General features: G+C 41.7%; 1 protein-coding gene across 2 annotated transcripts in view; it reads left to right on the forward strand.

Annotated features, from left to right (window-relative positions):
• Positions 1–14,671, forward strand: part of smtnl (smoothelin, like) — a 34,894-nt gene extending 20,223 nt beyond the window's left edge. For both annotated transcript variants that reach the window (XM_069699970.1, XM_069700808.1), the window contains 8 exons: positions 3,229–3,310; positions 4,846–5,097; positions 5,230–5,292; positions 5,372–5,432; positions 5,510–5,656; positions 5,748–5,871; positions 11,027–11,178; positions 13,926–14,671. In XM_069699970.1, the coding sequence (XP_069556071.1) occupies positions 3,229–3,310; positions 4,846–5,097; positions 5,230–5,292; positions 5,372–5,432; positions 5,510–5,656; positions 5,748–5,871; positions 11,027–11,178; positions 13,926–14,052 (1,008 nt within the window). In that variant the 3' untranslated portion in view covers positions 14,053–14,671. The remainder of the gene's footprint in view (positions 1–3,228; positions 3,311–4,845; positions 5,098–5,229; positions 5,293–5,371; positions 5,433–5,509; positions 5,657–5,747; positions 5,872–11,026; positions 11,179–13,925) is intronic.
• Positions 14,672–14,840: the final 169 nt, after the last annotated feature.

Raw genomic sequence — 14,840 nt, forward strand, 5'->3', positions numbered from 1 at the left:
CACATAGTCTCTCTCCATGCGTTGTTTTAACACATGACCCACCAGCATTCCTTTATGGTGAGCTCAGTCAAACACACACACATTAACACACTCCCAGACATTTCCTTAAGTGAGCACACAGCACGCTGTCTCACAGCAAGAACACTATATTGTGTTTTATGTGTATGTGTGTGTGTGTGTGTGTGTGTGTGTGTGTGTGTGTGTATGTGAAGCAGGACGAGTCACAGTAGTGGTTTTAGGTTTCTTTCTTTCTGGAGGCAGAAGATTGAGGTCTTTTCTTCAAGTCTCAAAGTGTTCATGAGGTTTTATTTGTGGTGCTAAATGCATCGAAAAATTACGCAGTGTCCACTGCAAAGTGTTCACAGTGAGGTCTGTAGATTATTCAAATGAGCAACCATGCAACATTGTCTCTGAAAAGTTATGTTGTTGCAGAGTTTGAATGATTTTTTTAAATGCTGTGAGCACCACAAGGAAAACTGCATTCACCTCCGTTTAACAAGGAGGTTCAGAGACAAACGATGACAAGATCCTGCTAAAGGGAAGAGTTCAGGTGTTTTATGAATTCGTTTTTTTCTTTCTGTAATTTGGTAGACACTTTAGCATCTTTGAGGTAATTGTTTTGGTTGAACAGCCTGTAGCTTCACTGTTCAGTCTCACTGCTACTCTTATAATATTGTTTCTACTTGCAGCAGGCAGCTGTTATCCATGGTAAAGTTTGAATAAACCCAGAGTACACGACCCACTGAGCACATACACGTCTGCTGAACCTTCAAATGACGTCCGCTGAGGAGCCAGAACGAAAGTTTTTGCGAGTTTTTGAGCACCTTTTTAAAATGTTAAGTGTTGTTGGTTGTCTTTCTGAATAGGAGTCTATTGAAACTGCAGCTCCTAGTGCCTCTCACTGGTATTGAAATGTCTATACATTTCAGACACGGAGACTACTTTAATTTGTATATACAGTCTATTATATGGAGAGTTTCCCCCGGAACGTGCATAATTTTAAGAAATAAATGTCGACAGAGAGACTGCGCTGAGTTACAGATGTGAATAGAACTGAGGCTCGTCCAGACGTACTCTCAGCAGTGACAGCAAGAGCCAAGATATTTATCGTAGGAAATGTTGGGGACTGAAACAGAGGAAGAGAGAAAGAGCATTAGACTTAAATATAAACAAGTGGACACAAACATGAATTATTTTATTTTATTAAAAAATAATCCCATCATTGATTAGAAATTAAGCCACAGTAGGCTGTGCTTTTGGGGTGTGTTTTTAATTTATTTACAGGCCTGTGGTGCAGTCAGGTTTTTTCGCCCTAAGTGGCTTAGCTTCCAGTCAGATCCCTAGCTCGTCCAAATATGGTCACTTCTTGCTCCAAACTAGCAAGATGGCAACGACCAAGATCAGAACTCGAGGCCTCATAACAGCAGTTCACCAACCAATGGGCGACGTCACTGTCGGTTGCCGCTGCGCCCAAGTGGGGGGGGAAAAAAACAGGTAGGCCAAGATTAAAAAACAAACAAAAAGACAAACAATCATTTTGCCATTCTTCTTGGTCAGTCCTTCATTCCCTCTGTTTGTCCTGCACCGTCGTTGCTGGTTGTTAGCATCAGGTACAAGGCGAACCTACACAACGCATGCATACATACATTACACCTGCTGGCTTCGTATTTGAACCGTTTCGTCACATTTACCTGTGTATGGCTTTAGTAGTAGTAGCCAATGATGATACTAGTGCTTACATCTCAAGGACTGAACTGTCTTTAAAAAGCTGAAGAACTCGCAACTATGATGCAATCATTTAGAAAAGACACATGAAATGACTACTTTTCTTCCCCTTCTGGCCCTTTGAAATGTTCAGGTTGCTGGTTCAGGGTTTCCATACAGTCACATCTTTTGTCTGTTCATTTCGTGGTTTCTGACCAGATGCTGCGGTTGTGCGTCCAAAGACGCTGACGTTATCTAAACACTGAATTGATGCATCCGCAGCGAAATAATGTTCTCGGTCAATGGCATCGCAGAAAACTGCCCCGTCTATTTAACTCCACTGTTACAGCCAAGTTTGAAATACAACCAGCTGTCCATTTATTTGTTGCCATAGACCTGAGGGTGCATTACATCTACAGGAAGCCTGTTTCTGATGCACTGAGATATTTGAGAAGTTCAACACTGACAAAATGTGACATGTGGTTTGATGCTGACCTTGAGAAAACGTGCATGTCTATCAGCGCTGCACTGTTGACCTGAGCAGTGTTGTTCTGTGCCGAAACGGGGTCGACTATCAACACACTGAGCTCCGTCTATCCGTCTGACAGGGCCACATGGAAAGGGACAGCTTGACCTTGACCACCTATGTGGGTCAGCAGCGCCATGCTTTAAGAGTTTGAGATAGATGTATCACCTCAGGATGGTGATTAGCTGTCCCATGTGGCTGATTGTGTTTGGACGGAGGAAAGACAGCCTCCGCTGCAGGTTGGAGCTGATCACACAGAGGGGAAAAATGCAGGGTCACACGAAATATGAACTCCGGATACTGATGATGTTTGACATTAAAACTTGGGCTCAATCACATTAGCGGTCAGAAGAGGATGAATTTTGGCAGCTCTCCCATCCCGGAGCACGTCAGCGACAGCGGAGCCTGATTTAAAGCAAAGACTTCCCAGGTCTTTATCACGGGAGGGGGGAGGCAGACACACAGAACATAACACCCCGCTGCCTCTCACACGTACAGGGCCTCAGAGGTCCACGCTGTCAGGCAGCCGACTTTGAAGTGCACTGAGTGGTTAGATTTGTTAGTTTGCTTTGTTTTGTCTGAAGTTGTGTCAAAAAACCCACATGTTAGAGAAACGTAAAAAAAAAATAAGACTGAAACAGTGAAAGGGTCCAACAATGACTCAACGAGCATCTGGATTTCTTTTTTTTTATCATTTTAAATCAGAGGAACACGATGCCCCGACTCTTCGTCCAAACACAACATGTTGGTACTTGAACAGCTCAACACAAAACTCAGACGAGATTAAAGAGGTGGTCATTTCGACTGATCGGCTCCACAATGATTAATTCACGAGGTGTTTACTGGTTTTCAAACCTCATGTCCCAGCTCGTACTCTCTGCTGTGGAGGAAAAACAGCTCTCCGGCTGGTCACCAGTAAAGGTCAAATATGATTTCATGCATTTTTTAAAGCCATAAAGGCTGCCTGTGTGTTAATTATGACGCTCTGTGTGTTTCAGAGCATTGAGCGAGAGGAGCCGATAGAAGTCGACCCGGCTCCAACACACGCCGGTCAGGAGAATGGACAGGCGGCCACGACAGGTAATAACACAACAAGGGTGTCACGTCATCACGTTTAAAAGGGTCTCTAACGATTTCACATCAAAGATCTTTTCTAGTTGTCATTGTTCGTACTGTTCAGCAGTTGTATGATGTCATCTGTGGCTTTGGAGGAGCTTTGTAAACCCCAATGACATCACCAGGGTTGAAGTTAGATCACGATTGGTTGGCTTTAGTTTGGAGACTTTAGTTCAAAGTTTTTCTTGCATAACAGACTGCAGTTGTGGAGTTTGAAAAACAAGGCCGGGACGGTTAAATACTGCATTATGGGAAATTAAAGATCTAGTTGTTTTGAAGCTCAAACAACAGAATATAACTTCTGCTACTACCAAACTTTTACAGGAGGTACATTAGGCTGGCAGTTGTCCCATTATTGAGCAAATGTTCAAAATGAGTTATAACATTTTTTTTTTTGGAAAGATGTGGGTTGCTTGTACAAGTTGTATGATATGCTGTTTGCACAATGTTTTTGTGCAAATCCCCGCAAAGCAAGGTGGATGTGCAAAGTTAACATTAAGCATAGAGTCACATAAGCCACATTAAAGACAAATATGCAGGTTTAAATGGGGAAGAAATATCCTTTAAAGCTGCATTTATCGATTTTAGGCCACTTGGGGGCAGCACGACAAGCTGTAAACACAACATTTACATAATGTCGTGCGTTCAGACAGCTGGAGATCGGTAAATTCCCCATTTGAGGATGTCATGCCTCCTTGTTGAGAGCGTTTACAATCAGGCAACATGGTCGCCCCCAGAAACCTTGCTCTATTCCCACTGCAAGAACAAAGTAAAGTAACAAACAAACTCGTCATCATCTATTTAGACAAACAAAGTGGAGCTCAGGAGGTAAATAGAATTTGTAAACTACAACGTACATTTCTGCATGTAACACAGCTAGCAAACTCGTTTGTGGTAAAAGGAAGAAATGTACACTTGTGGCACTTATGGCATCCATAAGTGACATCGAACCTTCTCCTTGGAGCTCTCATTAACCTCCCAAGTGGGATATTCCAAGTTCAAGAGGTTTTCAGGAGTATTTTCCCTCTTATGACTATAAGTTTCCTAGTTGCTCAGGAAATCACCATTATCACCTTATACTTTAGCAATCTTTTTTTTTAACAATCTGGTAAATGTGTTAGTAGACGGTGGCCCCTTTGTTGTACCCATCAAGCAAACATGAAGGAACCTCGACGTTAGAGCCGTTATTCTGTCAGTACAGTCAACAATTCACTTTTCTTTTAGATCTGTTTTGGTCTCAACCGCCTCCTAAAGGAAATATCTGCTCTACTATGTTTACCAGCCAGTCACTAATTCTGCTGGTCTGCCATTTGATGGTAAGCAGGTAGTGTACATTGGGTTTATCAGAGTTAAAGGGCCACAAAATCACAACAAAAAGCTTTTTTTTATTGAAGTTTAAATTCCCCGTAAAACTCAGGAGAACTGCTGAGTTGGGAGGTTCTCTTTGTGTTTTCTGTCAGTTCATCAATGCCATGATTTTAATCTTTTCATCCAACCAGAACATTCAGTGTTGGTACATGGAAAGATCCCTCCATCCGCGGATCTCCCACACGAGCACACAGCGCCCGTCGCCGCCATGCGGATGCCCCACCACCCCATCACCGCGATGACCAAGACGGCAGAAATGAGGGGCTCTCCCAGCAGCCCTGTTGGTTCTCCACCTTCTCCGGTCTCCGAGGCTTCACCTACCGGCCAATCAGCTTCCAGCACCGCCCAACCCCAACCAATAGAGGAGTCGCAAGTTCAGCCAGGTGGCTTACAATCTAATCAAGTCAATATAATCAATGTCTTTTTATCCTTTTAAATATGAATGCTGCATAATTCACATTTGTTTTTAAGAAAATCTCTCTAATCAAATTCCCTTTGACTTTTCTTACTGTTAGTTTCTTCTATGAAGACATGGACCCCCACACCTATCAGAGCTCTGGGATCTCCCCATCTTCAGGGTGAGTTTTTCTGTCAGAGAATATTATTTATGATACATTGTGACAGATAAGATTTAATCTGAATGTTTCTCTGTTGCAGAGAAGACAAATTCAGCCCCTGCCAAGTCGGTGACCTACTCAGGGCTCCTGCAGCAAGACCGGTGAGTCGATGGTGCACGTCTTGGACAGATCAAACATCTTCTGCTCTGTCTGACCATTGTGTGCTGCCATCCTGCAGAGACGGTGATGTAATCAGCGACAGGTCCTTCGGGCCGGTGGGAGAGAGGAGGCGGGAGCTGGTTAGATCACAGACTCTGCCTCGTAACATCGGCGCTCAGGCCCGTCGATCGATCTTTGAAAAACTGGACTCGGAGGCCAGTAACAGGTAGGTTGCAGTGCGGGAAACGCATCGGAACGACGGTACATCAATACAACTTTCTTATGCATCCTTGTGGCCTTCTTCCTCCTCTGCACAGCCGCCCTAAAGCAGTGGACTCTAAACCCAAGCTGAAGCGGTCTCAGAGTTTTGGGGTGTCCAGCGCCAGCAGCATTAAGCAGATTCTTCTCGAGTGGTGCCGCTCCAAGACCATAGGCTACCAGGTAAAACACGAATTATAATCTGACAGTGTTAAAATGGCATTTATTACAAAGCGTTACACACATTCTAAGATTTTAGAGTTTTATAAATAGAGCCCGACTGATGCTGGAGTTTTGGGGCTGATATCAATATTAGGAAGTCAAAAAATTCCACTGACGATACATCTACTGAAATGGTTACCAAAATCTTGTAACAGAAAAGTACAATGGAGGCAGGATATTATTCAGTTTAATTGTAAACTTTATTATCCAAAATGACATCACGGCACTGAAACAGTTAACTTCACTGAGAGTGTTATAATTATAAATGATAATTATAAACTCTAAATAAAAAAAAACAACTAATAAAAAACATTTCTAAATTACCCCAAAAATATTTTTCTGCTTTATGTTCTGTAAAAGAAAGTTGCATATTGGCGTATATTGGGCAACCTACACTGATAGTTATATATCTGTGATAGGCCGATAATGGCTCATAAAATTGGCCAACCAATAAATCAGTCGGGTTCTAATTATAAATCCATTTAAAGTTATATTTCCTAATATTTGGTTAATTTATTATATTATCTATATTAGCTATTGGGTTCCACACAAGTCCATCACTTTTAAGTTCTGTGTCTGTTTTAGCCCATTGACTACAAATTACATAAATTTGACATCACTGCTCACCACTTTCCAGAACACATCACCGCCATCAGACACCAGACGTCCGTTAGTTTCACGATAACATGAAAATGAAGCGGTGGAGACTTGATAGACTCCTGACAGGTATCCCAGACTGTCATGTTGTTGTTGCACAGTAACGTAGTGGAAAAGTGACAGTGTGCCCAGATAGGAAGATTGATGCCGAGCTTCAGGGTTGGAAGCATAACAGCAGCAGACATGTTAATGCAAGAAGCAAATAAATTCACGTTATCCTTTTAATGATGTTTTCCAGCTGTTGGCGTTTTCATTTTCTGGCAAAGTAACAGAACTTCCTACCAGCACACGAATGCATCACGTCAGCCGACTTTAGAGATCCATTCAAGCTTTCATTCCTTTTGATGGATTATCAGATGTCTTGCGCAAGTTGATTTTTAATAGCAAACAGAAATGAATAACTTAATCAGCAGATGATAATCTGGTGCACAAATGGAAGCTCATTCATCTTCCAGAGTGCTGTTGCAGGAATAATGAAGAAAAATAATACAGTTTCATGCACTGATTAGTTTTCTCTTAGGGAGTTAGATAAGAAGGTAGGAATCAGCGTTACACACAGTGTGAGTGTTTAGACACGGCGCTTTTAAATAGTTCAACATTTTGGGAAATACACAAATTCATGTTGTTTCTGAGAGTGAGACAAAAAGATGGATATCACTTACTTTATGTGTGTGTGTTAGGTACAGAGCTGGAGCTGGGGGTTAATTAGCCTAGCTTAGCATAAAGACTGGAAGAATCAAGACCTCTAAGACTCATTATTTTCACATTGCATGTCTTTTGTTATAACAATACACAAACAGTGATGGACAAATGCATTATTTTCATAGAAACTTATTTCCACATCATAACTCCCTGTAAAACCACAGATTGTTGTCTTTACATTCCTCCTTCTTGACAAGTTAAACAGAAATGATGCAATGTGTTGGTCAGGGAAGTTTTGAGGTTTTATGGGAAGCATATTTTTGAATATTGGACCGAGTCAGGCTAGCCGTTTCCACCTGGTTCTGGTCTTATACACCCGTCAGTCCACAAGTTGATACCGTGTCAGTGTCACGTTTTGCCTTCGTGGCGTGAAAAGTAAAACCGTGTGGTTAGGTTCAGGAAAAAACATCATAGCACACATAATGTGCGTTGCATAAGTTACTAAATGTATATTACATGAGATAAAAAGGTAACTGAAAAGAAATCCATGTCGGCTTTTACTTTCCTAAAGACTGAGACAGGTCCTCCTGGTGAAAATCCTGCATTTGCTCCATTGAATCGCCCCCTTTGATTCTTTGCACTTCGTCACATGACCTCCTTTTTCGACCCTGGTTGTACAGGTGTGTACATTTCACGCCTGGGTGAGGCAGAACAGGACACTTGACACTGTTGCCTCTTGTGGACTGACAGGTGTAGGACACAATTTGGCGTGATACAGGGCTGAGTGTTGACCTCCTCCTGACAGACAGGACTGGGACTTCAGACAATGACAGACAGACAGACAGACAGACAGACAGACAGACAGACAGACAGATAGATAGATAGATAGATAGATAGATAGATAGATAGATAGATAGATAGATAGATAGATAGATAGATAGATAGATAGATAGATAGATAGATAGATAGATAGATAGATAGATAGATAGATAGATAGATAGATAGATAGATAGATAGATAGATATTAATCCCACAAGGGGAATTTTTTTTTTGCTACAGCAGTATTATAGATACATGAAAGCAATAAAACAACAGTAAAATATGAATTATAAAAATGCACAGTATATACAATAAAATAGAATAATTAAATTAAATTAAAACTAACTAAACAATAGTGCAAAGATTTAAACAAACAAGAAAACAGACAACCAACAGTGTTATTGTTGTGTGATGGATTTTGCCAGAGGTGAGTTATTGTAGTTTTATTGCAGCGGGCAGGAATGATCTCCTGTATCAGGAATGATCTCCTGTATCAGGAATGATCTCCTGTATCAGGAATGATCTCCTGTATCTGGAATGATCTCCTGTATCTGGAATGATCTCCTGTATCTGGAATGATCTCCTGTATCAGGAATGATCTCCTGTATCAGGGATGGTATCATGATCTCCTGTATCAGGAATGATCTCCTGTATCAGGAATGATCTCCTGTATCTGGAATGATCTCCTGTATCAGGAATGATCTCCTGTATCAGGAATGATCTCCTGTATCAGGAATGATCTCCTGTATCAGGAATGATCTCCTGTATCAGGAATGATCTCCTGTATCAGGAATGATCTCCTGTATCAGGAATGATCTCCTGTATCTGGAATGATCTCCTGTATCAGGAATGATCTCCTGTATCAGGGATGATCTCCTGTATCAGGAATGATCTCCTGTAACAGGAATGATCTCCTGTATCTGGAATGATCTCCTGTATCAGGAATGATCTCCTGTATCAGGGATGATCTCCTGTATCAGGAATGATCTCCTGTATTAGGGATGATCTCCTGTATCAGGAATGATCTCCTGTATCAGGGATGATCTCCTGTATCTGGAACGATCTCCTGTATCAGGAACGATCTCCTGTATCAGGGATGATCTCCTGTAACAGGGATGATCTCCTGTAACAGGGATGATCTCCTGTATCAGGAATGATCTCCTGTATCTGGAATGATCTCCTGTATCAGGAATGATCTCCTGTATCAGGAACGATCTCCTGTATTAGGGATGATCTCCTGTATTAGGGATGATCTCCTGTATCAGGAATGATCTCCTGTATCAGGAACGATCTCCTGTATTAGGGATGATCTCCTGTATTAGGGATGATCTCCTGTATCAGGGATGATCTCCTGTATCAGGAACGATCTCCTGTATTAGGAACGATCTCCTGTATCAGGGATGATCTCCTGTATCAGGGATGATCTCCTGTATCAGGGATGATCTCCTGTATCAGGGATGATCTCCTGTATCAGGAATGATCTCCTGTAACAGGAATGATCTCCTGTATCAGGAATGATCTCCTGTATCAGGAATGATCTCCTGTATCAGGAATGATCTCCTGTATCAGGAATGATCTCCTGTATCAGGAATGATCTCCTGTATCAGGAATGATCTCCTGTATCAGGAATGATCTCCTGTATCTGGAATGATCTCCTGTATCAGGAACGATCTCCTGTATCAGGAACGATCTCCTGTATCAGGAACGATCTCCTGTATCAGGAACGATCTCCTGTATCAGGAACGATCTCCTGTATCAGGAATGATCTCCTGTATCAGGAATGATCTCCTGTATCAGGAATGATCTCCTGTATCTGGAATGATCTCCTGTATCAGGAATGATCTCCTGTATCTGGAATGATCTCCTGTATCAGGAATGATCTCCTGTATCTGGAATGATCTCCTGTATCTGTCCTTGTGACAGCGGAGCTGGACGAGTCTTTTGGAGAACGTCCTCCTCTGTCCCTGCAGCAGGTGGTGGAGAGGGTGGTCAGGATTATCCAATATGGATAATAGTTTCCTCAGCGTCCTCCTCTCCACCACCTTTGCCAGGCTGTCCAGTTTGCAGCCAATGATGGAGCCGGCCTTCTTAACCAGTTTAACCAGGACACATCCTTCAGCATTGCAGCAAAAATAGCAAACGGCAGTGAATTGTTTAGTCAGTAAATTAGCTAAAACAAGCTAAATCTCCTGCATAAATACAATTGAGGTCAGAGATTATAAGTAATCCGTTGTATACTGTTACAGTCAGTCAGCGCTAATGTGTTAATTATGTAGCTCTTAACTACAGCAGTGCATGAAAGCGAGTGTCCTTGTGAACGCAGGTGTGTGTAATCGTGTGTGTGTTTCGATGCGCAGTGCTGAGTTAGTTCAGGTCATGGTTGAGTACACTGAGACATTGCTGCGCTCTGGTACCCTTTTCTCCGCAGCAGCTCCATGTGGCTTTGGTTATAGTCAGACAGGCAAGGCAAAGCCAAAACTCTCATTAACTTGTAGCAAACACACACACACACACACACACACACACACACACACACACACACACACACACACACACACACACACACACACACACACACACACACACACACACACACACACACACACACACACACAAGGGAGAAATGTTCATCCGATTACTTGACATGTTGCATTTCATTCAAGGCGAACTCCAGACTCATAAAGGGCAGCCTTGAAATGACATGATTTCAAAGGCACGTAACAGATGAAAGCAGGAGAGGAAAGTCTGCTGCATCCATCACCATTATGGGCTCGACAGTGAACGGGCAGACGGCTTTACGAAGCTACAACGAGCTGCCTGTCAGCTTTACAAGTCATATTATTTTTACCTCCTTCACTCTTTCAGCTCTCAATGCTCTCCTCTGCACACATACACACCTGCACACACACACACCTGCACACACACACACCTGCACACACACACACCTGCACGCACACGGCTGCCACGTCACCGCCACCTCTTCCTCTTTCTTCCACAGAACATCGACATCCAGAACTTCTCGTCCAGTTGGAGCGACGGCATGGCCTTCTGCGCCCTCGTCCACTCCTTCTTCCCCACCGAGTTTGACTACAGCTCGCTGTCGCCCGACAACCGCAAGCACAACTTCGAGCTGGCCTTCGGCACCGCAGAGTGAGTGACGGGAACATAAAGACACGCCGTGTCGTCTGACGTGTTTAACATTTAACTGCCAACAGCAATAAAACCTTTCAGTTACAATAAAGTGGCGAACAAGGTAAACAATATGTCTGCTGAGTATCAGCTCTTTATCTTTGTCACTAGACTATGTTAACATGTTGCTGTTAACATTTAGCTGGGAGGATGGTTATAGACTCATATTTTCAATACGTATTCATGAATACGGCCTCATTTCTATTCTATTCTATTCTATTCTATTCTATTCTATTCTATTCTATATCTAATTTTTATTAGCACTTATTTGCACTGGTTTCTTGGCTTTTGTTTTGTCTTGAATGCAGAAACAAACTATAATCAGTGTTGTTTTTTTAAATCTATCAAGAGAAGCACTGACTTGTTTTACATTTTCTGAGTGGGATGAGAAAATTGATGGTGCTCATGTCTGTGTGTTCGCTGGGGATATTAGCCTAGCTTAGCATAAAGAATGGCTGCAGGGGGAAACAGCTAGCTTGGCTCTCTCCAAAATTAAAAAAAAAATATGCTTCCCAACACCTTTAAAGTTCTCTAACATACTGTATCTTCTTTCTTTGCTATATTCAAATATTGTCATTTGGTACCATTATACCTGTGCAGAGATCTCTTCTAAAATCTGAAAAGTTTTGCGAAGCACAAAATTAATTTTCCTTGAAGAAGGCCTAAAAGGTTTTAAACAGTCTTAAATTTTATTTCTAAAAGTCTTAAATATTGTCTCTTATTTCCTGTTTTTTTTGTCTACAAAACTCTGATATGTAATTTACTGTCGTAAAACCATAACATGTCTTTAATTTGCCTGAAAAATAGCTGAAACAACTGATTAATTTGTTTCGGTAGAAGATTTATTTCTAATGAAAGGTGTGAACAGGCTCTTTGTGGCGACTGCGTCTCCCCAGGAAACAGTCTGACACATAACTCCTGTAAAACAGAAACTTTTCATTTTCACACTTCAGTGCATTGATTAAAGAAAGAAGACATACAGTGTTAATTAGTTAACTTCAGAAGAGGAGGTGGGTTTTGTTTCATTTGGACAGACTCTCTGTGTGTGACGAAGATCACCAGCTACCCGTTGTGGCTTCGTGTTTAACACTCAGACATGATCGTGTTATCGATCTGAATATCTGAACACAAAAGAACTAATCGGGAAATTACTCAAAATCTCAAACTATGCCTGTAATTTCTATTTTTCTTGTTATGTAACACACACAAACACATTTATTATTTGTGAGTCAGCTGTGGTTTCTGGATTCTGCTGAGTCGGCCTTATGGTTATTGTGGTTGAATGTTTCCCCATGTGTTTTATTTATTAATTAATTTGATAGATCTCTGGAAAGGTTTTATTTTACGTAGAAGATAAAACATATTTTAAAAGCTTTGAATTCCTTTCTGTCCTGTCTGTTTCACTCTGCTTTTTTCTTTGTTCACATTTGGTGAAAGGTGTCTGACTGCACGGCTTCATAGATCCGCCTTATTGTGATGCTGTACTGTACATACAGGCTGCATACTATAGATCTGACAGCATGGACATACACATGCAGGGCTTAAAGAAAACACTTGATATAATAATGGTTTATTCTTTGACTGCTGCACAATTAAGCTGGTTTGACTAAAAAACAATATTTACTGGCACACAATCAACCTTCTGTATTCAGAGGCAGCTTTAGATTTGACCTCTTAAAGAGATCACAGGTTAGAGACTTATAGGACAGTAAATATATATGAATGATCACATGCAAGGAGACACCTCAAAACATGTTTGTTTGGAGTCTGTTTTCATCAGAATTAGATTGATGTCTTGTTTTGTCATATTGTTCATGACATACGTCAGTCATTGGCTGTGAGGTACAGTAGTACACTCACATATAGTACTCTTACATGTTAGTACACGGGATTGTGTAGTACTTCAATGTCGAGTGTTAGTGTTGTCCCACTGCCCTTCTTCACCTACCAGAAATAACCAGCATTTGAACGCATCACCTGCCAACATGTCTGCCAGCTTCAAATATTTTACTCAGAAACGAATGTGTTTTCGTGCCCTCTGTTTATCACACACAATAAACACACTGATAGCTTCTGTCCAACAGCACTATGCTGCTTCACTTTTGTGTGGTGTTTAGCAACAGCTGCAGCGTCCTCCTTGCCAAGATGGCAACTCATGTTTTGGACCGTTTTGAGCGCACCATCCGGCCACTTATAGTGAACTTCACATTTCCATAAGTGTGAACACACTTTCGCACTCAAAATAGTGAGTGTTAGTACGTAAGTACGTCATTTGGAACATAACAATTGTGTCTCACCTCTAATGTCATGAAACACTTTGTCAGCCAGTTGATTAACATCAACTTAATCAGCAACTATTGGAGTCATTTTTCAAGAAAAAAATGCCAAACATGTTCTGGTTCCATCCTTCATGTAAACCTGCAAAACAAGAAACTGTTTGGTAATCAAACAATTTTACTATCTCACTGTGGTTCTTCCACTATTTTCTGACATTTTATAGACCAAGGAATCGATCAAAAAAACTTCAAACTGCTTGAGCTGGATCCACTTTAACACTCATGCTGTTTCTCCTTCCCTAAACGCACCTTTAGATACTATTTTCAATAAAATTCAAACTAAATCCTGTCTTGGTTTCCTTCCAGTCAAAACATATTCCTGCAGCATGAATCCCTCCCTTCTGACATGTCCTCCTCTGTCCCTTCCCACAGAGTGAAGGCAGGCTGCGACCGGCTCATTGAGGTGGACGACATGATGATCATGGGCCGCAAACCGGACCCCATGTGCGTCTTCACCTACGTCCAGTCCCTCTACAACCACCTGCGCAAGTTTGAGTGACGCCTCCATCAAAGCTCCTTCAGACACCCAACCTCTGTCAAACCCTCCCCTGCTGTCAGGCAGACGCCTCTGTGCTCTGACTTGGAGCTGAGTGGAGACCCAGAGCTGATCTGGGAGCACTTTGAAAACACTCGGTCTGCCCTCTAGTGGCGAATAAGTGAACTTTCTTCCACTTGCTGCAGAAAAGGAGGAACTCCTCCCAGATATGCAGAGAGGACAGTGATTTATTGTTACTGTGTATAAACAGAAATGAAGAAGATGAGTTTACACCAGCTGCCAGGGATGGTTTGTCAACAGCAGTGATATTTTGTGTGTATGAGTGTGTGTATGTAGCTGAGATATTTTGGACAAAAAGTGGAAATGTTGCTGTGTTGTATAAATCTTTATTATCACCACACGTGTTCGGAAAGTGAGCGTTCATATTCATTTTGATGGAGACAGCGTCTGTGATGCAGCGTGATGAATGGCGAGGATATCCAACATTAATATTACAGTGAATAAAGTGGTGATACTTCCACCCACATGTGTTGTGTGACATTGCGTTATTGATATGGTGCTGCGATGTGAATAATGAAACCAATAAACTGTACTGAACACCTGATTGTGAACTCCGTGTTTCTCACCGGCTCTCACAGTGTCGAATCTTAAAAGGGAAAAGGTGACATCACAAAATGCTGCTGAGGATGTATCCGATGTGATCTGATTACTGTAAAAAAAAAAATCAATGTTAAGTTTTTCAAAATCGAACATAAAACCATTTAACTGTAAATTACAGTCGTTAACTACAT

Source organism: Brachyistius frenatus, unplaced genomic scaffold (genome assembly GCF_029030835.1).
Source record: "Brachyistius frenatus isolate BFR_SWC_R1_liver_20210118 unplaced genomic scaffold, ASM2903083v1 Contig_1, whole genome shotgun sequence".
NCBI classification, from domain to species: Eukaryota; Metazoa; Chordata; class Actinopteri; family Embiotocidae; genus Brachyistius; species Brachyistius frenatus.